At 37.6% G+C, this 26851-nt stretch overlaps 2 protein-coding genes across 5 annotated transcripts in view; both read right to left on the bottom strand.

Moving 5' to 3' along the window:
* LOC113046749 (uncharacterized) overlaps positions 1-6205 on the bottom strand; it is a 38177-nt gene extending 31972 nt beyond the window's left edge. Inside the window, exons 1-2 of the mRNA XM_026207700.1 lie at positions 6060-6205; positions 5691-5855 (exon numbers count right to left, since the gene is read on the bottom strand). Coding sequence (XP_026063485.1) covers positions 5691-5834 — 144 coding nt within the window. The 5' untranslated portion in view covers positions 5835-5855; positions 6060-6205. The remainder of the gene's footprint in view (positions 1-5690; positions 5856-6059) is intronic.
* A 7352-nt stretch (positions 6206-13557) lies between these two features.
* Positions 13558-24155, bottom strand: LOC113046748 (dynein light chain 4, axonemal). Of its 4 annotated transcripts, none has more exons than XR_003276149.1 (6): positions 24036-24154; positions 23034-23116; positions 21786-21869; positions 21498-21584; positions 16030-16241; positions 13558-14691 (listed from the first exon to the last, which is right to left on the bottom strand). XR_003276149.1 is itself a non-coding variant. In XM_026207699.1 (6 exons), exons 2-5 carry the CDS (start codon positions 23103-23105, stop codon positions 16656-16658), a joined length of 267 nt encoding a protein of 88 aa, XP_026063484.1. In that variant the 5' UTR covers positions 23106-23116; positions 24036-24155; the 3' UTR covers positions 15783-16241; positions 16645-16655. The 4 variants fall into 4 exon arrangements, 3 of the variants coding, with proteins under 3 accessions (XP_026063484.1, XP_026063483.1, XP_026063482.1); XM_026207699.1 differs by lacking the exon at positions 13558-14691 and adding an exon at positions 16645-16679 and having other exon boundaries at positions 15783-16241; positions 24036-24155; XM_026207698.1 differs by lacking the exons at positions 13558-14691; positions 16030-16241 and having other exon boundaries at positions 20728-21584; positions 23034-23145; positions 24036-24148.
* Between the last annotated feature and the right edge of the window lie 2696 nt (positions 24156-26851).

Below are 26851 nucleotides of genomic sequence, written 5' to 3'. Positions count from 1 at the left end.
CAACTTTTCTATACAGCTGGGTTCATCAACCATTACTCCTTCCAGGACAGCCAGAAACCTAGGAGTTGTGATGGATCATCAGTTAAGGTTCACAGACCACATTGCTACAATAAGGCGGTCCTGCAGATTTGCCTTCTACAACATTACTAAGATTACACCCTTCCTGTCAGAGGAAGCCACCCAACTTCTTGTCCAAGCTCTTGTTCTCTCCAGACTGGACTATTGTAATGCTCTCCTGGCAGGCCTTCCTGCATGTACTATCAAGCCACTGCAATTGATCCAGAATTCAGCAGCGAGGGTTGTCTTCAATGAGCCAAAAAAAGCTCACGTTACTCCTCTCTTCATTAGGTTAAACTGGCTACCAGTAGCTGGTCGCATCAAATTCAAGGTACTGATGCTTGCCTAAAAGACGACCACTGGCACGGCACCAACATACCTAAACTCACTGGTTAAATCTTATGTGCCCTCCAGAAGTTTCCGCTCTGCAAGTGAACGACGCCTTGTGGCACCATCCCAAAGAAGTTCAAAATCGCTCTCACGGTCCTTCTCCTGGACTGTGCCCAGCTGGTGGAATGACCTCCCAATCTCAATTCATACAGCTGAGTCATTCTTCATTTTCAAGAAACATCTAAAGACTCATCTTTTTCACCAACTAATACTAGCACTATTTCTTCTTTTTTTGTCTTTCATTTAAAAAAAAAATATATGTATAAAGACAGGTTTGGAATCTAATATGACACAGCAGGGCATGCATACAAAATACTAAATTGCTAAAGTTTGGTTAAAACATTGTAGACATATCTTGAATGACAGCACTTCAAAAATACAACAAAGGGAAAGAATATTGTCTTAAATAGTGGTAGTCTTACAATATATTGTTACAGTATAGTATGTCTTACACTGTATTGTTTCTGGGCTTTGTTTTTTGTTTATACCTGGCTTTTAATACTTTTTAAATGTAAATGAAAACACAACACTTACATTTCAATGTGAATTCCCCCACAAAACCTGTCATCCTCCATGTTCTTTGAATATAAAATTCCATCATCATCTGCTCACATGTGATTCTGGGATATGGCAGGGTGTGAAGTTTAGATGTGAACTTAATTTTTTGGGGAAAAAAGGGGTGCATTTGAGATCGGAATTCGAATTACGGCAGCCTTCGTTGTCAGTTGGGGTTGTGTTCCTGTAGCTAATTTTACATTATGATTACAAAATTAAAAAAAAAAAATGTTTTTATTTAACTAAAATTAGCCTTATTAAATTAACTGTTAAAGCTTTTTTCCTTCTGGTACCAGAAATGAAAGAATTTTGGTCAATATTTCGATAAATAATGATGACAATAAAACCACCAGTAGATGGCAGCAAGTCCATGTTTTAATAAATTATTTATTGAATCATTCAAATCAAACGATTAGTTAAAAACTGCTGATTCAATTAGAAACAAAACAAGTGAGTCCATCTGAATGGACTTTTGAATCCCTGGCTTACTTGATTTGTTCAAAATCTGATTCATTCAAGGAACTAAACACTGTGTTGCTATGTAGCCTACTATTGTATAAAATGAATAGCACATTTGCGATTGCTTACATGTGCTGATATTCAGAAAAGTTAATTGCTTGTGCAATGATAAGTACAAATTTTATAGCCTGAATGCACTGTAAGTCGCTTTGGATAAAAGCATCCTCTAAATGCATAAATTTAATTAAATTTTAATTTAATACTCATACATGGGTATTTTTTTTCATTGCTTGAAATATAAGGGCATTCTAATTGTATTCTAGCAGGCTTCATCGCGCAGTGAATGCTCTCAAGACACGTTTTTGTTTTGTTTTTGCAAAGTCTGTGACTCGATAATGTCAGCACTCATATCATCTCTCAGTCCCTCACAGTTACACATACAGCACAATAACCATGTCGGGGAATGTTTTTAATTATAGGAAATCATACCTTTTCTGTTGTCTTCTTTTTAAAGAACTTCAAAAGTTGAACCATTTTGCACAAAAAATAACGAAAACAGCTTGTTACAGTACCGAGTTCTGAATTGACAGTCGCCGCTATTTAGTTTGTGAATTATCATAAGTAGAGAATTTGAATTTCATTTGTATGGCAAGTTTTACATGATTCACATTATTAATACAAAGGGGAAGGTAATGGGGGATGGTGGTTTTTTAGCCATTTTTTTCAACCGGGGGATGCCATCGGCATATGGTTTAAATACTGTAATAAAATAGACAAAATTTGAGACTATGTTTCATATTAAAAGTAGGCTACTTTTACATTTCAATAATTTTAGTCATTTAGCATTCACATCAGCCGTGGCGTGAACCATACCAGAGTTCACATGAATTGTACCCCAGACCACCGCTTTTACTTTGTGAAATTAATAAAGTGCATAGATTAAAAACAAATGTATGTAATGTAATATGTATGTAATAATATAATAACATTTCACAATTATTATTACTATTATTATTATTATTATTCACTATTTGATGATAAATGCAGCCTTTGTGTATCCTGGTGCAGTGGTGTAAGTGGTCCTTGGAGAAGCGATATACTCTTAATTTATGCCCCCAACATCCAATGGTCTTTAACATGTGTTTTGGGGAATATTTGCATTTATTCACATGAGACTGGATAAGTTATTCAGTAATCAGTAGTGGTCTGTCATGATTTTGGCTAATGCAGGACTCTACAGAATGGTGGATTTAGAGGAGGGTATACACACAGCAGACTGATAAAGAAGTGGGTTTGCGCCGTATACCTGTGAATACCCAACACTATACCACTGATCTGTAGTGAAACATAGAATTCCTATGGTACAATGACGAACAACATGGTATTGCCATAGCACATGACCCAATACATGGTATTACTATGGTTAAATTCTCAAAACAATATTATCATACCTTTTATCAGGCATGTGCAGAGGGAGGGGTGGCGTTGGGTGCTTGAGCACCTGCCCCTTTGCCCCTTGGTGCCCAAAGTGCCCTTTTGTCAAAGCAAAATTTCCTAAATTGTTTTTTGTTTTTTTTTGTCATAACATACAATTTTGTGAATTCCTGCCCATGCCCGATCTAAATATTAGTAAAATTTCTGAATAATAATTTAACCATCAATAAAATGACCCACATGATGACCTTTCACCTGACGATGACGACCTCATCCGACTGGGATGATTCCTTACACCGCGCACGCATTTTTTAATTGCCAGAGGATATTTTCAACAAGCTGGTAAGTGGTGTTTAATTCTCAGTGGAGTGATTTTGATGTTTATTTACTTATTATTATTTAACAAGAACAACGTGATGTGAGAACATGCAGATATGTTGTTTATATTGCTGTGTGTAGCCTGTAGTGTAGAGTAATGTAAGCGTGCTGTTTGAGGGAGAAAAGTTTCACAGGCAACGAGGGCAGAGCTGTCATGCCCATTCGAAGTGAGGGGGCACGTTCTCCCTCAGATTTCTGAGCCAAGTGGATTTTAAATGCAGCTTCCAAACAAAAAAATTAAAATAAAATAAAAATAAAAATTGCTGAATAATTTTTTTTTAATCACAGTGGTGTGATTAGATCGTTCAGTTTGCAGCATCAGCTGCTAAATTCAAATCTGCGTTCGCTGGATGGCGCTGAGCCAGAGACAGACGCGTTAGTACAACGCTTCATGATAACCAATCAGAAACTATTCTGTTGCGCTTATGGATGCAATGGCCAATCAGAGACGTCCAGAAGAGTCATCACTGAAATGCGGTGTTTTGTTCACTTGCTCGCTGACTGAACTATTTAGAGAATTCTCTCATCAGAAACAACAAAAACTGCAGATGTGCGTACGAATGTAAGTAAGATATTCATTTCATAATGTAAAGTGCTTCAGTGATTTTAATGTGAGTTTTTTTAGAGTGCCTGAACTCTGGCTAGACTGAATGGAAATGTTCTTTGATAATGTAAATGTAATTTACTCTCTGTAAAATTAAAATGTTAAAATAAGTTACAATACAGATTACAATATTGTTATTAAAATTTACATTAAATGCAAATTCAGTCGTATTAAAAATATTTTATGGCATGATATGGAATTTAAGTAAAAAGTCGGGTTTTTATGTGTTGTTAATAGATTACACAACTTTTCCATATATTGATCAAATAACAATCTATAAAGGTGCAAAACGCGTTTACCTACACATATTTGAGAAAAAAGATATTTCCTGATATATTAAGGAATTTGGAATTGTTTTGAATAAAAAGGAAAAATAAATAAATAAAAAAACATAAGCCTATATCAGTTATACAGCGCTTTCGTAGAAAGACTTATACCCCCCCCCCCCCCCCCCCCCCAAATGTGCCCCCTCAAAAATCATGAATGCATGACGCCCCTGATCGAGGGGTCTGTTTTTTTTTTATGTTATTTGACAAAACTATTATTATATTACAGTATTTATTCATTTTTTAACACATAGAGTGCCTTAAAAATAATTATCACAACACTGGTAAGGCTTATTCAGATTTTTTGATTCTCTGAATTATTATGAAAATAAAAACAATTCAGAAATGAATTAAAATATAATTATATTTTAAATGTGACACAAATTTTTTTTTTTTCCTATAATAGCAAAAGTGTTTACAACAGCAAGTCCACTTTAGCCTGTAAACTCAATAATATCTCACTGGAAATCAATGTAAAAAAATATAAATGTCAATATAAAATGAATAATATACCTGATTTTATAATATAAAATGTTTTGTATCAATATTTAAGGTGGACTTACTGATTAGGTGCAAGAGTAGTAGTGATGGTTAAAATTATAGATTAATGCTGAAATAGTAAATTGAGCCTTGTTCCTAGATGGACAGAGAGTGGACAGTAACTGATCAGATGAGGAGATGGAGATAGAGGAAGAAAAAGAGGGAAATATAGAGGCACAAGTGACAGAAAGAGAGCAGGGAACAGCAAGACAGGAGACAGAGGCTGGTGCGAAAGAGGAAAATGTAGAGGCACGAGTGTTTTCTATAGTTTTTACTATAACAGCTCTTCTTAATTATTCTATAGAACAGAGAAGAAAAAGCCATCAGGTTGGGACAATTTAAGACATTTCAGTTTCTAATCCCAGAGTTATTATTAGGTGGAAAGAAAAAATATATATTTTTTACTTTTAAATCTTAAAATTGTCTTTTCTAATCGGTTTCTTTTTCAAAACTGCATCACAGCATTTGCTGCCATATCAATACATAATCATCCATATAGATACACAAATCAGCAAGGATAGCATCACAATATATTGCTGTATTGATATTTTGAACAGCGCTATTTAAAGCCTTGTTCCATGTGTCCCTTTTATACTTTGAGCACCTGCCCCAAAGGTCTCTGCATGGCCCTGCCTTTTATCACAAATGTTAAATGTTAAAAAAGAGCCTATTATTATGGGACCCTGTTAAATTAAATTATTTTTTTTTAATAAACTTTGAGATCGCCACAGTACATGCCCCCGACAACAATGTATTGCTATGGTTGAAGGTCCAAAGATAATATTATGAGTACAAAAAAAAAAAAAAAAAAAAACTGGTACTGATACATTGATTATTTTCTATATAGTAGAGTACTATATACTGTCCTTCAGATAGCTCTATAATGAAGGTAAAAAGCACAGGGTGGGTGAGAAAGAGTGGGCATGTAAGGGTGGGCGTGTTTCTACCTCAAACAGTTTCTCTGGCACCAGATCGTGGTCGCGCAGCTGAGTGAGGAGTCTGTGCGGTTGCTCTATGCACGAGATCTCCGTCTTTTTCCGGTGGAAGAAAAACAGCAACTCTTCATTCGTTAGAAGGTCTAACTGATCCATTTTGGCGCTCTATAGTGCGATCTATGAGCGACATGTAATCATTTTAGCTTCTTTACAACAGCATGCAGATTAATATGCATCAGATACAGTTCTGTTTCCAAATACATTTTTATAAAGCAATGTTTTACACTCTTGTACTAACTGAACAGGCCGGAAATGTTATGCACGGATGTTTTGCAGACATTAAACGCAATAGTTGCATATTTGACTCGTGCATAACGTTACCTGTCATCGGAGGAACTGTCTGGAAGAATTTGTGTATTTCTGTACTTGACACGACGAGTAGTAAAACAGAAAGAGCGGTTTCCAAATGTCCCACCTGTATCTTATAGCCTGTATAATAAAGTGAGAAGAATGCGGAAGTGGTGTAGAAAAAGCGAATGATAACCTGTTACAAGGCTGGATTTCTGCCAACCGGATGAACTTTTTTTTTCAAAACAACTACAACGACAGTAGGGCGCTTAGGCACAGCGTTTCGACATTTATTTAGGATATTAATCGTAATTTGAAAAAGTTTTATTGAAATATCAAACATATGTTGATAAAACTGCCATATAAAACAGGTTTTCTAGTAGGCTTAAGTTTTATTTATATAATGTCTGCTATACAGTCAAGTTTTTCTCAAGTATGTTAATTATAACATTTAACTTATGTGTCCCGTGACATCCCTTCTCCGTTTCTTTTATGTTTTTATTTTAAATGTATTATATATCAAAAAGAATTAATCCGACATCACCACAGTTGAACCGAGATCAGGCACGGTTTCATGCACTCTCACCTAAACCTTAGTTTTAGTAAAAAATACATTATTATTAACTAAACTACTTCAAAACATTTTGTGACGTTTGTATTCATAGTTATTCTTTTGTCCACCAGAGGGTGCAAATTATCCAGAATAAAAATGTTGAATATAATTTACAGTAAAATTTTGCTTAAATTAAGCATTGGGGATATAGTAAGTAAACTAGATTCTCTTACAGTATCTCTTATTGATGTTTCTTATATTGTTAATGTTAATAATGTATAATTTAAACAATAACATTATCAATGCATTTTATAATAACAGGTTATATTATTTAATACATTAAATCACGGGCTATAATATAATAATCATATAGCCTAATATATATTAACATAAACAGTAAAATGTACAGTCATCAAAATGCACCATGTGAAATTATCTGGGTTTTTTTTCTCTCTCTCTCTCCCAAAGGTGATGCCATTTCATTTGGGAGTTTCAAAAACCTCCAGTATTTTGTGGACAATCATCTGCGATTCCAAGGTTGCATCCAAACACACAAACTTTCTTGCTCGTATCTCTTCACAGAACCCAAAATGGAGAATGGAGTTTTGGAGAATGACAAACTAAAATATAAAAAATGAAGAATACAAGGGATAGTAGCACATCTGAGTCACTGTCAGTCCCTTTGTGTCCCAAACCTTTGTGCCTTTTTTCTTGTAACACCTAAGAAGAAATTTTGAGTGAATTCACTGAAAAAGAGTGCAATGCTTGAAAAATACTTTCGGTAAGACTGAAATTACCTCAAACACTATGAATTCACAAGAAACAACAAAAAATATCAACATGAAAACGTCTGTCTCCACATCCTGCCCCTCTTCCTTCTCTTTACCCTGCTTTAAATCACTCAAATGACCCATAATAATATGTTAATTTAAGAAATATATTTTCTTCAAATAATTAGTTCTGGGAAAACACAAAGTATTTTTGTGTAGAATACAGAAATCACTTGGTTTGATATTTTATATCTAATTCAATGACATTACAACACAACACATCAATCAGTATGTGAAGACAGACCTGACAGATGTATGTGGGCTCAATAATGTCCTAAGATGTGTTAACGAACACCTTCTGCAATTATGTATTACGGTTTTGTAACAAAACCCTGCATTGTTGGCAGGTACTGCATTTTCTCTGTTTTGTTATTTATATGTATTTATTACTCATGGTCTTGTGCCTTATGTAAGCATTTCCCATGTGCACTGTATTCCCAGTCTTCTGAAGCCATACTTGGCAAAAAGAGTTTCTTGCAAGATATCTTAGACATTAGCACTGTTTTCATCTCTCATTTGCATATCCACATAATCAAATGACACATGAGAATCAAAAAAGTTTCTTTATCCACAAGAGTTTTTTTAATAAAACGTATTAACAAGTTTGGGGCCAGATATAACTTTTTAAAATAACAGTTATTCTACAGAATGTGGGCTTACCGGAACTAAGGCTGCTAAACTGTTGCTAAAATAATGGCTAGCAGGGTGCTAGCACCTGAACATCACTTTTGTTTACTTTGGCTAGCATAAAGTGCATGCACTCTTGTCCCATACACCGCAAGTCCCTGAGTGTCTCTGTGAGCAGAATCGCCAACAAACCAAGCCAGCAGGAGGCAGTACTGTCTTCTTTCTCTTTTTCTTCTGAACACAGATTAAGAATTTACACAGGCAAGGCCATTTCACAAGTCCCTCCCCTACACATTTCTCTCCATGACAGTGACAATCACCCTTTTAGATAACAGGGCAGTAAATAAACCAGATCCACCCAAACTAACTTGAACATAAACGCGCATAACATTGCTAACACAAAAACCCAACCAACCATCTTGCTTAACACATAAATTAACCCTAAACAAATACCCATAATACATCTTGCTGCAAGCGCTGAATGCCAAGAGGGTTAAAGGCCATGTTGCAGGTTAACCACCACTTTCGATTGATGGGTACATAAATCACTCAAGATATGTATATCATTTTTAAAATGTCTCAAAAATAGTCTTAAAGACCATTTTTTAAAGTTTTTGGTATTAACGTGTTTTTTTTACACAACTCGGTGATGACGTCACGTTGGGGAGAAGCGGAGGAAAGATAGCCTCAGCCTAGTATGATGCCATGTTCCAGGCAACCAGTAACCCGTGTTTTTGTAACCTTAAACCCGTGAAAGTGCAATGGAACGGCAGTCAAAGCCGTGAATTCCCACCCGTGAACTCGTACTAGATCGATGTACTCCGAGTTCCGACGTCACACAGGACGCGAAACAACAATGACAGCCCCTACGTATAATACTGCCTACAGATGCAGTTTATGCAAGTGGTACACATTGAAAAAACGATTTTAGGTCAATGTAACGTTGCACTAAAATAAATAATCTAGGTACAATTCCTTGCGCTCAGAAAGTTTGGCGTAACTTGCCCGGAATGGTACAAAGTCATTAGTTGTGGTATGGAATAGTTGTTACTCAAAAACCTGCCTGGAACGCAGCATCAGAACTATAGCAACTGACTGGGATGAGGAAGAGGTGGCAAGAGCCAACATGTATGATGGCCCGCAACCGTGTAATTTTGAACCAGCCAGACGTGAGAGGGCAAATGAGGAATTACCAAGAACTGATGTCTGTCAAAAGCCAATTAAATGCATCATCCAGGACAGTATTTGGAAACTCTGCTTTTCTTGTGTGGTCGCTCGTCAGTGGAATATGTTGCCTATAGAGCTAAAAAAAAGCACAAATTTTTACACCTTCACACGCCAAGCAAAGAAATGGCTTTTATCAAATCAAATTTGTCCCCACATGTGACCAGATATGTGTATGTGTGTAAGTGTGTGTTCTAAGGTCTAAGTATATGAAAGGTGTGAACATGAACTTTTTATTTTATTTATTTTTTTGGCAAGTGTAAATCTTATTACTCATGTATGTTTATATATTGTAGCTTAACATCAGCCTGCCCAGGGACTACGGGTGAAAATTAGCTCTTGAGCTAAAACCTGGTACTATGCATCTCTCCCTTTGAGGTTAATGTTTATTGTACGCTGTCCCTGTTTCTTTAAATAAATAAAATAAAAATCCGAGGAGAATGAGTGGAGAGTTGGTGAAGTGTCCTGGTGAGTTGCTATCATTTAGCAACGCAGCAATGAGCACTGGAGCTAGTCTACGAGCAGCAGTAAACAATAGTGACACATATATTTTTTACTCTCATTGAATAGCACCGAGTGAAAAATTAACGTTTTCTTTATATCTAGTGGAAGTGATCATGACGTCAGTTTAGATAAGAACCGGTAACCTTTGTCATAGTGTCGTAGAACTGTTAAACTTTGTCTTGTAGAAATAGAAGGCATAATGCTAGCTATGGACATTTCTAAGCATTTATCTCTTCCTCCGGTGAAAAAGTGTTTGGCAGGTGCTTGTGTGGGCGGTGCTGTCCCATGGTAGTGCGTTTTGGTCACTGTTGGTCGATATCTGTCTGTCTGTCTATATATCTATCCATATATATCTATGTATTTATCTATTGATCTATAATCTGTGCTATCTGAATAATCTCGTCTACTACTCGTTTCTTCTCTCTATAGTCACTCTCAAGGCGTGCTTTGGTAAATTCTCTCCCCAACGTGATGTTATGCAATGCATTAAGGGGGAAAGGAGACCGCTGTAAGATAGTACCTACTTTTTCGTATTATATTCCGTTTTGTGATACCCAACAATATAAAATACAATGGAGAACAGTTTAAAGGGCCATGGTAGGACCGTGGGGCCGGGCATCATACTCCCACTTCTGGTGGGCTCCAGTGTCCTCTATTGTGAAGCACCACCCATCTACCCTGTCCAGACATTTGGACCCGGACGACCACTTCCGAAATTAGATCCAGAATCATCCCTCCGGATCCCTGCCAATGATGAGTCATGTCCACAAGCATGCAGAGCTCCCTCCCAAACATCACCACTACCAGTGTGCACTGGCTCGACTCCTGCACTGCTGTCCTATATGCCCACAGGACAAGGTGCAGATGCTGGTGCCAGTCTCTCTGGTGCTGACTGTTGGGTGAACCACTCAACCAGTCCATTGGTTTTAGGGTGGAGGGGAGTGGTACTTGTTCTTCACCCCCAGCCGTTGGCACACCTCACTGAACAACAGGCTTTCAAAGTTCCTCCCCTGGTCACTATAAAGTTTGGCCAGTAGAACAGCACTGTCTTGGAGATCCCAAAATGGCCAGCTACATGATCCCAACAGAGGACTCTGGGCACAGAGAGGGGGAACCAGGAGTTGCAGAAAGTCGACCCTCCCCTCAGTGCCTGCCACCGCCTGTAGATCACATCATGGAGCTCCAGGTTGCCCCACTGAGAATGAATTGACTTGATCTCAGGCCCCTGGGAGAACATTGCTGGCCAGTCCAGATGTGGTCGGGCCTCCAGCCAGCCAGCATTCACCTGCTTTTGTCTCAGCTGCTCAATGGTGAATAGCCCCCCATCTCCACCACTGTAACCTGGCCCTGCTGCCACCAATGATGTCCCCAGACCTCCTGGTAAGCACAATACTGACACTTATTAGTGAGGCAAGGATGTCTTGAGAGGGCATGAGCATTGGCATGCTGCTGCCCTGGTCGGTGCTGAACATCGAAGTTGTACTCTTGGAGGATTGCTCTCCAGTCTCCCCCTTCTGGGAGAGTAGGCACCAACCCCCACATTACTGGCAGTCCCCACAAGGAAAGGTTGGTTGGGATCAGGGTAGGCCAGGGCAAGATAGTTGGCTTTTAAGTGTCGAGGGCTGCTGCACAGCTCTCAGACCACCCGAATCGCCAGCACTTGTTTGTCAGATGATGTAAGGGGCTGGCGATGGTGACAAAGTCTCAGAAGAACCTTCTATAATAAGAGGCCAGGCCCAGGAAGCTACACAGCTCAGTAGCCGCGTTTCCACTGTTGGGCCAAAAGCAGGTGCGCTAGTGCATGCAAGGGCCAGTCGGGTTTCCACTGTCACTTCCGGGGCTTGATCGTGCCTCGTCGGTGCTTCCTCTGGGCCAATGGCCCGGGTTTTTTGGCCTGACAAAAACCTTGGGCCAATGTGGGCCATCTGGGGCTACAGGAGTGGTTATCAACAAAGGCTGAGTTTTTTCTGTGTCTGGAGAGCATCAGATTTTTAAAATAAGTTGAGCTCAAAACTCACTTTCAGTCAGCAGCGAGTATTTGAAATAACTTGATCCGATGTGGATTATAATCACCATACAAGGCAGAAATATTTAGAACCGATGCAAAACACTATGCATGATAGGCATTATCGTAACCATAGTAAACATGGTAAATATGGCCGCTGAAATCAGACATCAGCTTCTTATTCCCACAATCGTGTATTTATTTAGTAATATATTTTATCTCTTATAAGCCTCGTCTTGAGAGTTTAGCTATGTCATAGAAATATAATAGCCTTTTATAAAGCTATAGAAATAAGCATTCTTTCTAATTGTGATGTATATCCTATAGGCTATTGTGACTTCAAATAAGCAGAAACAGACTCAACTGAAGAGCAGACTACGTTCATAACACATGACCAATTTTCAGTCCTGATAAATTATTTAATTATAATCAATGCATCACTTATTATAGTAAAACATTAATGCTTTTGGATTTAAATATTTGACAAAGCATGCAGGCAAACAGCCACTTTTATCGTGTGTTTTTTTTTGTGATCTCACTAGTTCCAGTGACTTATTTCTTATTAGTTTTCTTATAACTTCTCTTTGTAGGTGAAATGATGGGGATGTGTAACGTTGTTCGTGAGAGGCATGTTAAGGGCGGGTTTTAGTGAAGCGCAACGGAGCTTCTGGCCCGACGGTGGAAACGCATCACTATTTTGGCCTCGGTGCTACAGGTCCGAGGCTATTAGCCCCGCCCGTTTTAAGCCCTGGCTCACACTGGCCCGACAGTGGAAAAGCGGCTAGTGATGTTGATTGGTGGGGGCCATCACTGTTCCCGCTAACCACGTGCCCCAGGAACTGTGTCTGGCGGGTGAGCAGATTACACTTGGCCAGATTCAACCACAACCCGGCACTACGGATGGCTGTCAGGACCTCCCATAAATTGTGGACAGCCTGATCAAAGTCTCTGGCATGGAACAACAGATCGTCCAAATAGACCACCACATAGCAGGTGCGGGGAATGTCTTTAAGGACCCGCTCCATCAGCCTCTCAAAGGTGGCTGGAGAATTACATAGCCCAAATGGTATCACCTTAAACTGCTACAATCCTTGCCCTATGGGAAATGCAGTTTTGGGCCAGGACTCTGATGCCAGCTCCACTTGTCAATCCCCAGTGTGCAAGTCCAAAGAGCTGAACCAACAGGATGCAGATACATAATCCAATGAGTCATCAATGTGTAGAAGCGTGTACAAGTCCATGCGATGACCGCATTTAGCCCCCGAAATGGAGCTTGCACTGGTCTGAGCTGCAGTACTCCCCAGGGGCTCCCCCTGAGTCTCTGTAGCTCTCGTGTTGTGGCTGGGGGCTGGAGCCAGTGAGCACTGGTGTCTAAGCAGTGGCTGTGGGGTGGCGGCCTCTCCATGAGGGAGAATCCTCTGGCAAGCTCACAACTCTAAACAAATACCCTTCTTGGATTGGTTGGTTCTTTGAAGCTCATCTTGGAGTTGCTGTCGGGAGCAGGTTTATTTAATGTAAACACCATTAGATTGCATCTTTTTAAGCAGAACTGATCATTAAAATCTGTCTGTTATCACCACTACTTTATTAGAGTAGTCTCGTAACATAAATATATGTTTTGAAATGGACACATTTTACAATATTACAGTTTACTGGAGGGGAGCTCAAAATATTTTTTTTCTACTAAAGGGGGGCCTGCCAGAAAAAGTTTGGGAAAAACTGCTTTACATAATATGCAGCGGTTGTAAAAGAAGGGACCTGGGAAATCAGCCTTTTTACTGGCAGGAGTGGATCAGACATGTCTTTATTATCTCCAAAGTGTGGAGCGCCGCCGCAGACACCATCCACCACATCATTAATTCAGAGGCTTCAGTACGCAAAGAGGATGATCCCCAGTGTAATAACAGGAACGTGTGGCTTTTGCAAGTCCAGTTACACAACAGATGCAAATGTGCCCTAAAGTGCAAACAAACCACATTACAGAGATGTTACTAATTAATCAAGTACACTCTGAAAGTATGAAAAGAGCAAAGCTATGCTTGAAATAGTAGACTATTCCATGACGGTATTAGTATGCAAATTTCCATGACGTGGCAGGATCAAAATGTGCAGAACTCACTGACTATGTTTGAAATAAAGTACTAAATTACTGATTAGTGTATGCAGACTCTATGATCAGAAAAATCTATGATCAGAAAATAACATTGCATTGCTACTGCAGCAGTATACCCACTACTGTTTATATCCTACTGTGTAAAGTACAGTAGGCTAATTTATAGCCCCCCATATAACAAAACATATTGTACTAGGTGTATCCCACATTGCACCACACTCAATTTCACCTTCCATTGATGGATGTTATGTGTTCAATGTTTAAAGTTGCATAGTTTCATACTTTTTTTTTTAGCAGGCATGATTCAGTATAACATTATGTTGTACAATTGCAAATACCACCAGAGCATTCAATTATGCATGTATGCAAATAAATAAGGAACAAAATGGCTTGTTAAAATTGACTAATATATTACACAATCCCATATTTATCTCATATTTCCCATATTTTTTTTGCATATTATTTAACTCAATTTGACAAAGCATCACACTTTATAATCCTTTGAAGCATTTTCAAGAGAACAACCCGCTGTTTCACTCATAAATACACAAGAGCATCCTGCCATCCTGTTTATTAATACTGTATGTGTCAAGAGGCTAGACGTCAAGCTCAGGGACAGAATATTAAATATTCATCCCCTTCCCTTTTTATTCTCTTTTTCTTGTGCATTACGTTATTAATTCTTGTTGTCTGTCTATACTCTCTCCATTTATTCATCTTCCACATGGACTGCTGGTCTGTTATTTGGAATTCAGAAGGAACTGCTGAAGATGAGGAAGCATATGGAATCTGAGTCTCCTAATTCCTGCCTGAATAAAAAAGAAAATATGGAAGAAAACCCAACACACACAAATAAAAACCTTGTGTGAGTGCCATATCTCCACATGTGAAGGAGGGAACATGTTTGAGACACTCTGCTGGTCTATTCACTTACTCACTGCCAAGCTATGAATATTTCATTCACCCCCGAGTGAGAAAGAAAGAGACTGAGAGAAATGAGAAGTTATGAGAGGGGTCACAAGTATAGTAAACAATTACATAATTAGGCAATAAGACCAATGGCAGATGGGAAACCTGTTGGAATACAGTCATTTTTGCAATTCAATTTGGTCCCACTAATGGAGCAGAAATTACCCACTTAAGCCAGAGAAGTTTTAATTTACTCCATGAAGAAATCGATTTTCAATGGTTCAGTGGAATCCTTTCAAATAGATTTATTTTCAGATAAAACTGTTTTTTTTTTTTTTCATTTATTTAACATTTAATTCATCAAAGAAAAAACTGTTTACAACATTGATAAACAATATTTCTGGAGCTGCAAATAAGCATATAATAATTATTTCTGAATTATAATGAGATACTCCAATAATGTATTCTGGAAATGTTCATGTTATGATATTTTATTAAAAAATATTCTATTATTAAAATTAACAACCAATTTTTTGAATTCTAATATTTCACAATACGGTTAAAGAAGATAAAATAAATACGCCCTTGGTGAGTATACTTTTGAACAGTTTTGTATATAAGAATATTCTGCAGTTCTTTTTAATAACTACGTTCTGCTATATTGTGACTAGAATAAAGGCTAAAGGTTAGTATGGAGCCTCACAGTTCAGTCAATACTACGGACTAAAACTTGATTATAAACAAAAACCTGTGCATGTAAATGCACATTATACTGACCAATTCGCACCCAGGACTGTAACTTTGCGTATTACAAAACGTAGTAGAAGGAAACCAAGTGAGGAGAGAAACCAAAGAAAAAAGTAAAACTGATTTGTATTCATCCCTTAACTGACACTCTCCTCACATCCAGTTCACTGCTTCACTGCCATCAATGCTCTTTCAACACACACACACACACACACACACACACACACACACACACACACACACACACACACACACACACACACACACACACAGAGTTATGTAATCAGTGTAATCCCTCTACTGCTTCATCTGGACATTCATGATCTACAAATCAATGTGATGATATTCCTCAGCTGCTGTCTCTCTTTTATCAGTCACTCTACATCTCTACTGCTCAATCTACACTCTCTCTTTTCTTGTCCAGGAAGGTTCTACTGAGAAAGACAAATTCCTTCCATCTTTACCCCCCTGTGTTTTAGTGCATATTTTACCATAGCATAAAATCTCAGGCGTGACGCATTCCTTCTATCTAATGATCTTTGGCTCACATTCCTCTTCCCCTCGTGTCTCTCTGCGGTATGTTCCTGGTCAGCAAAATGTCAGGCAGATCCTGCAGTCCCCCAGAGAGAGCCAAGCTGTTAATGAGGAGCGCGAGCCAGAGACACACAGTACCAGCCCACCATCTGATTTAGGTTCAGTTCATCTGAAAAACAGAAAGAGAAGAGACTGGGAGATACTGTACTGAGAGAGGAAACAGCATGTTTCTGGACAAGAAATGAATATAGAAAAGAACATGGACATTAGGAGGAGCTTGTAGATAAAGCCTATATAAATGGAAAACAAGATACTTGATTTAGAAGGTCAATAACATCAGTGGCACGAAGGCTAACTGGGGAAAAAAACCATTGGAAATCTCATTAAACTGCAGCTGTCTGACTGGCAATCCAGTACTAGTGCACAGTGGTGGGCTGACAAATTCTTGACAAATACAGCAAAATGTTTGACAAAACAACATAGTTCTTCATAGTAATTCAAACTTACGGTAGATTAATTATTTATCTTTTTTTTCTTAAAAGATTACAAACAAATGCTGAAAATGTACTCACCATCAGGTCATTCAAGATGAGTTTTGTTTCTTTATCTGAACAGATTTGGAGAAATTATATCAATTGTTATATGCAGTGAATGGGTGCCATCAGAATGAGAGTTGAGAGTAACTATCATTACTGCTATAATTAGGAAGGGAAATTGTGGGACATTTGAGCAGCAGATGCACACAAACACATGAATACCTCTGAAGCTTTTAGTAATCAAAAATTTCTTTGTATAACCAACTAGAAATTCTTCCGTTTTCAATTTTGTCTCAGAACTCAAATATTAGTTAATGGATATTTGAACTCAAATTTTGGATTTGCTGATACCACACAGTAGGCTTAAATGTGTTTTTTTATTTTTTATTTTTATTTATCTAAACAGAGAAATTATTGCACAGAGTTGACAAATTGATTGAAAATTGAATAAAATATCATAATAAAGTCATTAAAGGCTTTTACTGCATTTACAAATTGTAGGAACAAAGATGGAACATTCTGATAAAATCTTGCAGCATTCAATCACATCTGAAATCAAAAGCACTGTTTGCACTGACAATTGTTTCTCAGGATGATGACTGTAACATATTTGCATATCTCCTCTGAGATCAAACTTTGAATTTGGCAGCAAGTTCATTTTATGTATCAAAAGTGTCAAAACAGCAACCTTTCAAATTAGCAGGGGACAAAAAATAAATGATATTTGCATCTGCATCTGTTGCAGAGTGTTCACTACAGCACTTGCACCATAGCTGCATTAAACACAATTGCAAACAGTGGCCTGACTGGACTGGACAGAATGGCATGGACTCAAACAATGGCTCAAAGTTTGGTGGAAACTGTTGGTTGGTCAAACAATAAATGAAATACATGTTTTTCATCTGCTATTTATGTGATTTCATTCAAAAACACTCATGGCACAGAAATTGCTGCCATAATTAAATCATAAACAAGCAACTGTAAATTCTGTTGCAAAAGCATGTAAAATGTACCATCCAAATAGAGCTAAAGACTATTAGAATAGGTTTAAGGTTGTAACGAGTTGCAAATTATGACACTGAATGACAGGTTCCAGCATTTATGAAATAAGGATGTGAAGTGGTATACTGAGAAAAAAGAAAAAGAGTACTAACTGTATTATTGCATGACTAGAAAAACCTTCAGAAATCAAGTTCTGAAAATGTATATAACATTCAAGTATTCACACTCTACAGATGCTGGTTACATAAAAAGGAGAAAAGGACAGGGTACAAGATTCCTGGGGTGACAATGAAAGGATAAGAAACAAAAGAGTGAACAATGAAAGAGAAAGAGGAATTTGAAACAGGTGGCAGAGCAGCCCACTGAGAGAGACACTGCTGGACAGGAAACAGAATGAAAGAGACAGACAGACAGAGAGAGAGAGGGAATGCGTTTGAAAAATGACACATGCAATGGAGTGCAGCGACACACATTCTGTCCGGAACAGCCTCACGCAGCAAACACACTCCTACGACAACCTGCCAGCCAAATACAATCGAATATTCAGAGCCTCAAAGAGAGAGAAACGCAGACTGACACTTCAGTTGTTACACAGCATTCAAATGGACGGCTTTAAAAACTACACTTAAAAGTAAATTGCCGCTTACCATCCATTTGACTTCTGTAATGTGACACACTCTACTGTTCAAAGTTTGAGGTTTCATTTTTTTTTTAAGAAAGTTAGATTTTCATTCTTCAAGGAGACATTTTAGACACTTATTATGTTACACAAGATTTAATATGTAAAATAATCACTTCTTTTAAACCTTCCATTCATCAAAGAATCCTAAACAATACATACTGCAGTTATATATTGCAATATATATATATATATATATATATATATATATATATATATATATATATATAAGCTTTGACATCAGTGACAAATTACATTAGGAAACATTTATTTTAAAATTATAATATTTCACAATATTAGTGTTTAATATTTTGCACAATATTTTTAATCAAACAAATACTTATGAAAATAAAAACTTATGAAATCTTACTGCCCTCAAACTTGTCAACAGTAGTGTATTTGCAAATGAAACAGGATATTATTCATCATCAAGAGCAGGACTGTAAAGTGAGCATTTGAATGAATGAATGAAAGGGTTAGTTCACCCAATAATCTAAATTATGTCATTAATAACTCACCCTCATGTTGTTCCAAACCAGTAACCCATAACATATTTATGCGGGGTCGCATTTTTTCAAATACGCCGCTCTCTTGCTGCATAAATTACCGATTTCGGAAAGCAAAATATGCGGGGCTAGCATGATTTTATATTCCCTGTATTTTCGTTGCAAAAAACTCACATATATATTAGCAGAAAGTTGAAAAAATGTTGCGTTTACTTCACACTAGTAAAGCACAATTTTCCCCTATTACCATGGGAACCTTATGAAATGACGTAATTACTTGACGTGAACATCATCTGCAAACCCCGCGGTGAAACCATAGACAGTAAAAGAAATGGACACAGCGATCCCTTTGGAACTCAATTGAGACAAGTGAAGCCCATTTTTAGCGTTTTTTTAGCACTTCCGTTTCTGATGCGCAAACTCAAACGAAGCTTGACGACGTCAGCAACCTGTCTGCCAGATGTAAATCTTCTAGTAGCTGTGCGTGCAAACTGCCATCGTTAATCTTGCAGAGACGGCGAGCTTGAGCGGGGAGTTCTTTGTCGTGAGTGAGGAGGAGTAAGTATTCTGATTAATTATTTTGTATAGTATTTTAAAATGTAAGTTAATTGCCTGCTAGCTTCTCCTCCTGTCTGTACAGTAATGTGACAGAGAGACGAGTGGTTATGACGCAATCGTTAGCCTATTTTTTACAAAAACTGTTTCTACGGGGCCATAATGTAACATAGAAGGTAATGGAGCCCTTTATACATTGTCGTGTATCTTTAGAAATAAATAATGGACAAACGGAGTCTTTAAACGCCTCAGATGTAAAGTTATTCGCTGTCAAAGTGACGCCAAAATGAATGGGAGTCAATGGGAATGCTAACGCAAGTGAAGTTCTGCTAAAAGATGGCAGCCCCCACCCGACTTCAACTTCCGGTCGAGTTCCTTGCCGCCTGGGTGAAACCAAGGTGAAACTTGAAGGGCGCAAATCATTCTCATTTGCCAACAAAAATAAGCGCAAAAGAACGCGCGAAGCAGTTTCCCGATTTGTTACATGACAGTGGAGCCAAATTATATTGCGAGAACTTGCGAAAACTGCGGTTTGATGAAATATAGAAAAAAAGGTGATTCCCCCAACAGCCCCTTCTCACTATAGGCTACTAACACTTGTAGTTTCATTCAGACGTTGATGCAACTTTACAGTTGTAAGATTGCACATTTTGTTACAGAACAGTACCAAAAACTTACAGTTGTAATTATATTAGCAGTATGTAAAATAATTTACGTTGCAGTAAGAGATTGCCTAGTGAGAAAAAGGTCAATCACCTTTTTTTCTCTTTTTCATCAAACCGCAATTTTTGCCAGTTCACGCAATTTCATCGCATAAATTGCAAAAATATCCTGCATATTCCATCACATTTTTTAAGAAAACGTGCCGCAAAATCAAGGATTTTTGCCCACAACAATTACAAAAAAAATCTGCGTTTTTCTGGAGGGACTGGTACGGTCTACTGTCCATGTCCAGAAAGGTAAGAAAAACATCTTCAAAGTAGTTTTTGCTATTTTTGGACCACAATGTATTTTTGATGCTTCAAAAAAGACCCTCTGATGTCACATGGACTACTTTGATGATGTTTTTCTTACCTTTCTGGACATGGACAGTATACCGTACACACAGCTTCAATGGAGGGACTAAGAGCTCTTGGACTAAATCTAAAATATCTTAAACTGTGTTCCGAAGATAAACGGAGGTCTCACGGGTTTGGAACTACATGAGGGTGAGTTATTAATGACATAATTTTTATTATTGGGTGAACTATCCCTTGAATGAATATATTAGCAAACATCATTCAACAGCACACATGTGAAGTCAATAGAAAAGCAAAGCTCTCTCAATCACCAATGAAGAGCAAGATCATGGATTAAAAAGGGAATCTTTTTTTTTTCTTGTGAATAATGTACACCATGTAAATTCTACTGTGAAATAAAAATACAGTTAATTTCTGGAAAAAAAAATTAGTTAAAAAAGTGGGTAGGACTGCACTTTTATCCACTTGGACCTGACTGGCCATTAAAGTGGGTGTAGAATACCAGAATTCATTCATCCATTGTATATTTTTAAAGAATGGCAATGGATGATTAATAGGGAGGAATTTGAAAATAAGATTGATTCCAAATTAAATACGTTAAATAAGAGTAGGTATGGGCAAGTAAATACATTTAGATGAAAGATTACAGAGGCAAGCGTTTTCTTTGGAATAACGTGCTATAGTGAATTGCACACAATAAGACCATTGTGTTAAAAGAAAGTAAATATCACAGGAAGAGGAAAGAAATAAAACATTCCCTTAATTAGGTCCAGCAGTCAGTTGCAATAAACTCCATAGGTTCAATAAAAATGTTCAGAAAAGTTAACCAAACTCCTTAAATTCTGTGCTTATGGCTTAAAATGTAAGCCTTTAAAACATAAGACAGGAAAAGAGTACTCTGGAGAAGTGCACAAGAAACAGTCTCCTTTTTTCCTGCTCCAATTTCACACACAAACACACGCGCATCTCAAGTCGAATAGGGCTGCATAGTTAGGACAGATCCGTGGGTATAAATATCTCACAGTGGCTATAGTGTGGCAGGAAACAGCATCAGGAGCATTTCCAAACGCACACGGCCAGACTTCCCCCAAAGAACATGTAGAGCAGGTTCTTGACTTCATGGCTCACCTCGAACCCAAACCCCTCACCGATCACCACATGCCACGAACTGCCAAACTTCTTATCCATGGACTCCTTGATCATCTTGGCAGCACTCTGAAAACAGAGCGGGAAAGAGAGCGAGATGAAAGCATGTAGGCTACTGGAGCAGTCCAGATGGCCAGACTGTGTGCGTGTGAAGCGTCCTGACTCAGTACTAGACGGAAACTCAGAGCCCAGCCCCACATGTGTGACCCGGAGAGCACATTTATCTGAAAGCCTGCGCTTCATAATAAAAGCACACACATTCAGACTTACCTCATTGTTGGAGGCAAATTTCTCGCAGGCTGTGACGCAGAGCTCCATAGTCTCCACGCGCATCTCCTCTGGCATATCTGTGTGCTGCAGATGAAACCAACAACACATATTCTAGATTCTAGTCAAGCTCTGACAGGTGTAACGGGATTCTTTTTATTAAGAAAAACGTTCTACTTTTTTATTCATCATAGGTACAATCATTTGAACAAAAGTGACAGAGACTTTAACATTGTTACAAACGAACAAAATCTATTATCAAATAAATTATATTGAATCATTACTGATACTGGGAAGTCGTGACCTAATGGTTAGAGAGTCGGACTCCCAATCAAAAGGTTGTGAGTTTGAGTCTCGAGAATTGTGGGTGGGGGGAGTGCATGTACAGTTCTCTCTCCACCTTCAATACCACGACTTAGGTGCCCTTGAGCAAGGCATCGAACCCCCAACTGCTCCCCGGGCGCCGCAGCATACGTAAATGGCTGCCCACTGCTCCAGGTGTGTGTTCACAGTGTGTGTGTGTGTGTTCACTGCTCTGTGTGTGTGCATTTCGGATGGGTTAAATGCAGAGCACAAATTCTGAGTATGGGTCACCATACTTGGCTGAATGTCACGTCACTTTCTCTTTTTTCTCTGGGAACTAAATAGGTTGTGGGAACTAAATCTTAATGCATGGCCAATGTAACAAATGTAAGAAGAAATGTTTCTTGAGCAGCAAATCAGTATATCAGTATGATTTCTGAAGGATCTTGTGACACTGAAGACTGGAGTAATGATGCTGAAAATTCAGCTTTGATCACAGGAATAAATAAAAAAATTTAAAACATCCAAATAAAAAACTATTACTTTAAACCGTAAAAATATTTGACAATATTAAGGTTTTAATGTATTTTTGATCATACAAATGCAGCCTTGGTTACCATAAGAGACCTGAACTTTTGAACGGTTTTGTACAGAAATATTAGTATATATTATTATTAATAACAATAATTTAAAGATATATTAAACACTTAAAAAAAATACACAAGCTATGTTGCATTGACCAAGGCAGTGCAAAATATTAAGACAGTAAAAAGACTTGTGCAATTATTATGCTTGAGGGGAAAAAAAGGGATAAATAGATGTTTAAAATCTCATGTTTGGAAAAGGATGGAAAAGGGAGCAGTTTGAGTGATCTAATACAAACAATCCCAGACCCATCCATAACTGTTATGTCTATCTAGGTCACAGCAGCAGTGGAGCGGCACCCACCCGGATGAGCGGAAAGCTTTGCACTCTTTTGTAGTCGGCATCCTCTTTTTTACCATCAACGGTTTCTGCCATCCTTTTCTTTTCTAAAGAGAGACAGAAGGATTAGTCCTGTCTGATGAAAAGGAAAATCAGAACATTAGGTCAAAATACTCACCCATTTTTAGCATTGGCAAGGAGAATGAAAAACACATTAGTTTGTTCACAAACAGAAGTAAATGTGGGTTATTGTCCTCATCAAATATGTAAATGTATCAAAATGAACACAAAGGAAACGACTAGTCTTGGCATAAATTTAGAGATTATTCATCCCAACAAGAAATAAACAAGACATTTTAAAGCTTTAAAATCATAGAGGAAAACGTTGTAAAAAGGGGGACTTGTTTAATAACTATATAAAATGATTTCTGATGGATCATGCGAGACTCAAGACTAGTTTAATGGCTGCAAAAATTGCATCTTTGCCATCACATGAATATTTTTTTTACATATACAATGTTTTACATTTACAATATTTGTATAAGATGTACATTTGTACATCTTTGTTAAAGCCCGTGTCGTGTACAGTACATTGTCAATTACTGTAAAAGCATTTTACAACTTATATCCATTTAAAAGCATTCAGATTTATACAACATAAACACTCGTTGTTGTTAAAAATAGGTCGTGCAAAGGGCAACAGAACCAGAACTGAAGCAGAATTCTACACATTTAAAAGACTACCAACCAAAACAAATAAAAACTCTGGGAAAATACATTACTGCGTCGTTAACGTTACATAAAATAAGCTGATGAGCTGATCGTGTGAAGATAAACAATTGTATCGAGTAATTGTGACGCGTTTGTTTTTAGCATCTCTGGGCTAATGTTAGCTTGCTAGCTCGACTCCTGCACCCTTAAACTTAAAACGCTACGACTGATAAACAGCTGAACGAAATGGAGAAACGTAAAAAGGTATAAAGCTCGGTAATATTTAATTTTGACCAGCACAGCTCAAGTACATACCCCTCTGCAGCGCTTTACACACACACACGCTCCTCTACTAGTGTTGTCATGGAGACACCCCGGCCCTGGCAACCTCCGACAGATCCACGTGACCCGTTTGTTTCCGCCTCCGTCCACATCTTTCTTTCTTTCTTTTTCTTTCTTTCTTTCTTTCTTTCTTTCTTTTCTCTTTCTTTTTTCTGTTTTTCTTTCTTTATGTCTTTCTTTTTTCTTTTTGTTTCTTTCTTCTTTCTGTTTTTTTCTTTCTTTCTTTCTTTCTTTCTTTCTTTCTTGTGTTTTTTTTGTTTTGTTTTTCTCTTTCTTTCTATTTTTATTTCTTTCATTCTTTCTTTATTTCTTTCATTCTTTCGTATCATTTAATACTAAATGGCATGATTTGTACATATCATTTCCAAGAATAGCCTACTTTACATTTAGTGAGTGATGGTGCATGTATTTCAGTAACTATAAAAAAAATAATAATAATACAAAAATAATATTAATAAATAAAAGCCTGAAAAGTGTGTTTTTGTGCTAAAATAAGGTCAGTTGTTTGGTGCACCACACAAATCTGTCAATAAACCTTTGCTTTTAGATTATAATGGCATTAATGCATTTGGTTTCACTCCTGAATGGTCGGAGAAAGAGAGCAGAAAGGTAATCCCAGTGGGAATTATGACATTTTTGAGATTAAGGAAACTACTAGGCAATGTGTGCGAGTATGTGTGTCTCATCCTGGGACAAAGCATCTAAAAAGGTCAATGTGATGTAGAATATAATAAATTCAACCAAAGTTCTGATCATGATTGTTTAAAATGCCTCACGCGTCTTGGATTTTCTTTGTAATTTATTTATTTTTTGGTCCATGTGCAGATGTTATTGAGCGGGCTGCCATCAGCGCCCACACCACCAACACAGATAACAGTATTTCATAATAGAGACTAGAGGTTAAAACCCTCCTACACATCCTTCCCGAGCACCATTCACTTCTCCACTGGGGATGTTGGCTTGTCTGTTGTTTGGGAGTTTTTGGTGCTTTTGTTCTGCACCTTCAAATACTTTGTTGGCACTTTTAAAGCTGTATGAACCTCAAGGTAGCAAACAGAGTTGTAGTTTCGAAGCTAACATATTAGGATGATACTCCACTGCATGAACATGCTTTACTCTGCTGTCTTATCTGAGTTTTCACATAAGGAAAAGGCTTTTTAATTGATCTCTAAATACGTCAAAGGGATGAAAAATGAAAATTCCAGCATTATTTACTCACCATTTCCTTCTTCTGTTCAACATAAAAAGATATTTTGGGGTAGCCAAACAGTTGATAGACTCCACTGACTTCTATAGAATGGAAGTATGCCTATGGATGTCAATGGGGACTATCAACTCTGTGGGTACACACATTTTGGAAAATGTATTATGCAAAAGAGCAAAACGTAAACTGGTTGTTCCAAACTTGGGGGAAGTAAATAAAACACATATTTTGATTTAGTTTATCCTGCATTAGAAGAACAAAGGTGGAACAATTCAGAGAATAGAAGAAAAAGGACAAAAAAAAAAAACTTGGGTTCTACACTAGCTGAATCTTTGGGGAACGTTTAGACCTCCTTTCAAAAAAGCACATCCAGACTTATTGATCCGTGCATCTAGAGTACAGAGATGGATTTAGTTAAAGAATGCTGGGATTGTTTTTATACTCTGAGAAAGCAAAAATAAAAAGCAGACAGAGACAGATGCACACGTACTCAGAGAGCTGGGTCAGGTGAATTTGTTGGCTGGGGCACAGATGATGGAAGATCCATTACTCTCTGTCTAATCCACTCATTCAATGGATAGAACAAACCCAAAGAGACAGAGAGAATTAGAAATGGTTACATGTTACAAACACAGGTGGGTTTCACTAAATTAGGTCATACCTAGCATAACCAAGCTGTTATAAATCATACAAAAAAATCTCCAGAATGAAATCACATCTGAAATAGTTCTTTGAACAAAGACATGCAGAAAATCTGGTTCTTGCCTGAAATCTGTTACCTAGCTAAAATACACACACACACACACACACACACACACAGTTGCATTCAGATGATGTGTACAAGGATGAAAAGAGCTAATAAACAGAAATAGTGCATAGGCTCTTGAGAAACATTTTACATTCTCTCACATCTCCTGCTTCAGTAAAAAGTGGAAAATGAAACAAAACCAACACCCAGAGAGAGAGAGAAATGAAAGAGAGCTCTGGTGTTATATATTTTAATTCTCGTTTTCATCTTAGATTTGAACACATTTGATCTCCATTTCAACACAGACAACGACAGAACGCCAGAAATGAACATTACAGGATAGAAGAAGATCTTTAAAAAATGTAAATGAGAAAATCCTTAGTGTAGAAAAATGTTCACGCAAAATGAGAGAACTTTATATCCAACTTTTCAAGTTATTTCTTCATTCGGAAACAAACATATTCCAGAAAAGGAAACAATCATTTTTAAACCACTCTCTCTGAATACAATTTGAAGTTTGTTCATGTACATTAAGATAATTGAACTTCACAAAATGACCACTGAATGCAAACAAACAGGCATTGCACTAGCAACAGCAAATACACAATACATCTGAAGATATAGAAGATATATTTAGTGCTGAAACACTTTCAAAAACACAATTCCAAACCATTAGAATGATGTGGTGCCGTTCAATGTGGCCATGGAACCCCAAACTACATGCTAATAAAACAACTGTTTACACCAAAATAAAACCACATCCATAATAATATCAGCAATGTCCATCAGTGTGCAGGTATGTGTGTGTGTGTGTGTGTGTGTGTGTATGTATATATA

Source organism: Carassius auratus, chromosome 28 (genome assembly GCF_003368295.1).
Source record: "Carassius auratus strain Wakin chromosome 28, ASM336829v1, whole genome shotgun sequence".
In the NCBI taxonomy this organism is placed as follows: Eukaryota; Metazoa; Chordata; class Actinopteri; order Cypriniformes; family Cyprinidae; genus Carassius; species Carassius auratus.
This window is presented reverse-complemented; position numbering and strand designations above follow the sequence as displayed.

Bases quoted from the DNA above. Each gene is read 5' to 3' on its own strand.
- LOC113046748 (XM_026207698.1), bottom strand. From the start codon at position 23,105: ATGGCAGAAACCGTTGATGGTAAAAAAGAGGATGCCGACTACAAAAGA. The intron at 21,870-23,033 runs GTGGGTGCCGCT...TTTCATCTGCAG, and splicing joins AAAGCTTTCCGCTCATCCGG to CACACAGATATGCCAGAGGA. The intron at 21,585-21,785 runs GTAAGTCTGAAT...CTCTGTTTTCAG, and splicing joins AATTTGCCTCCAACAATGAG to AGTGCTGCCAAGATGATCAA.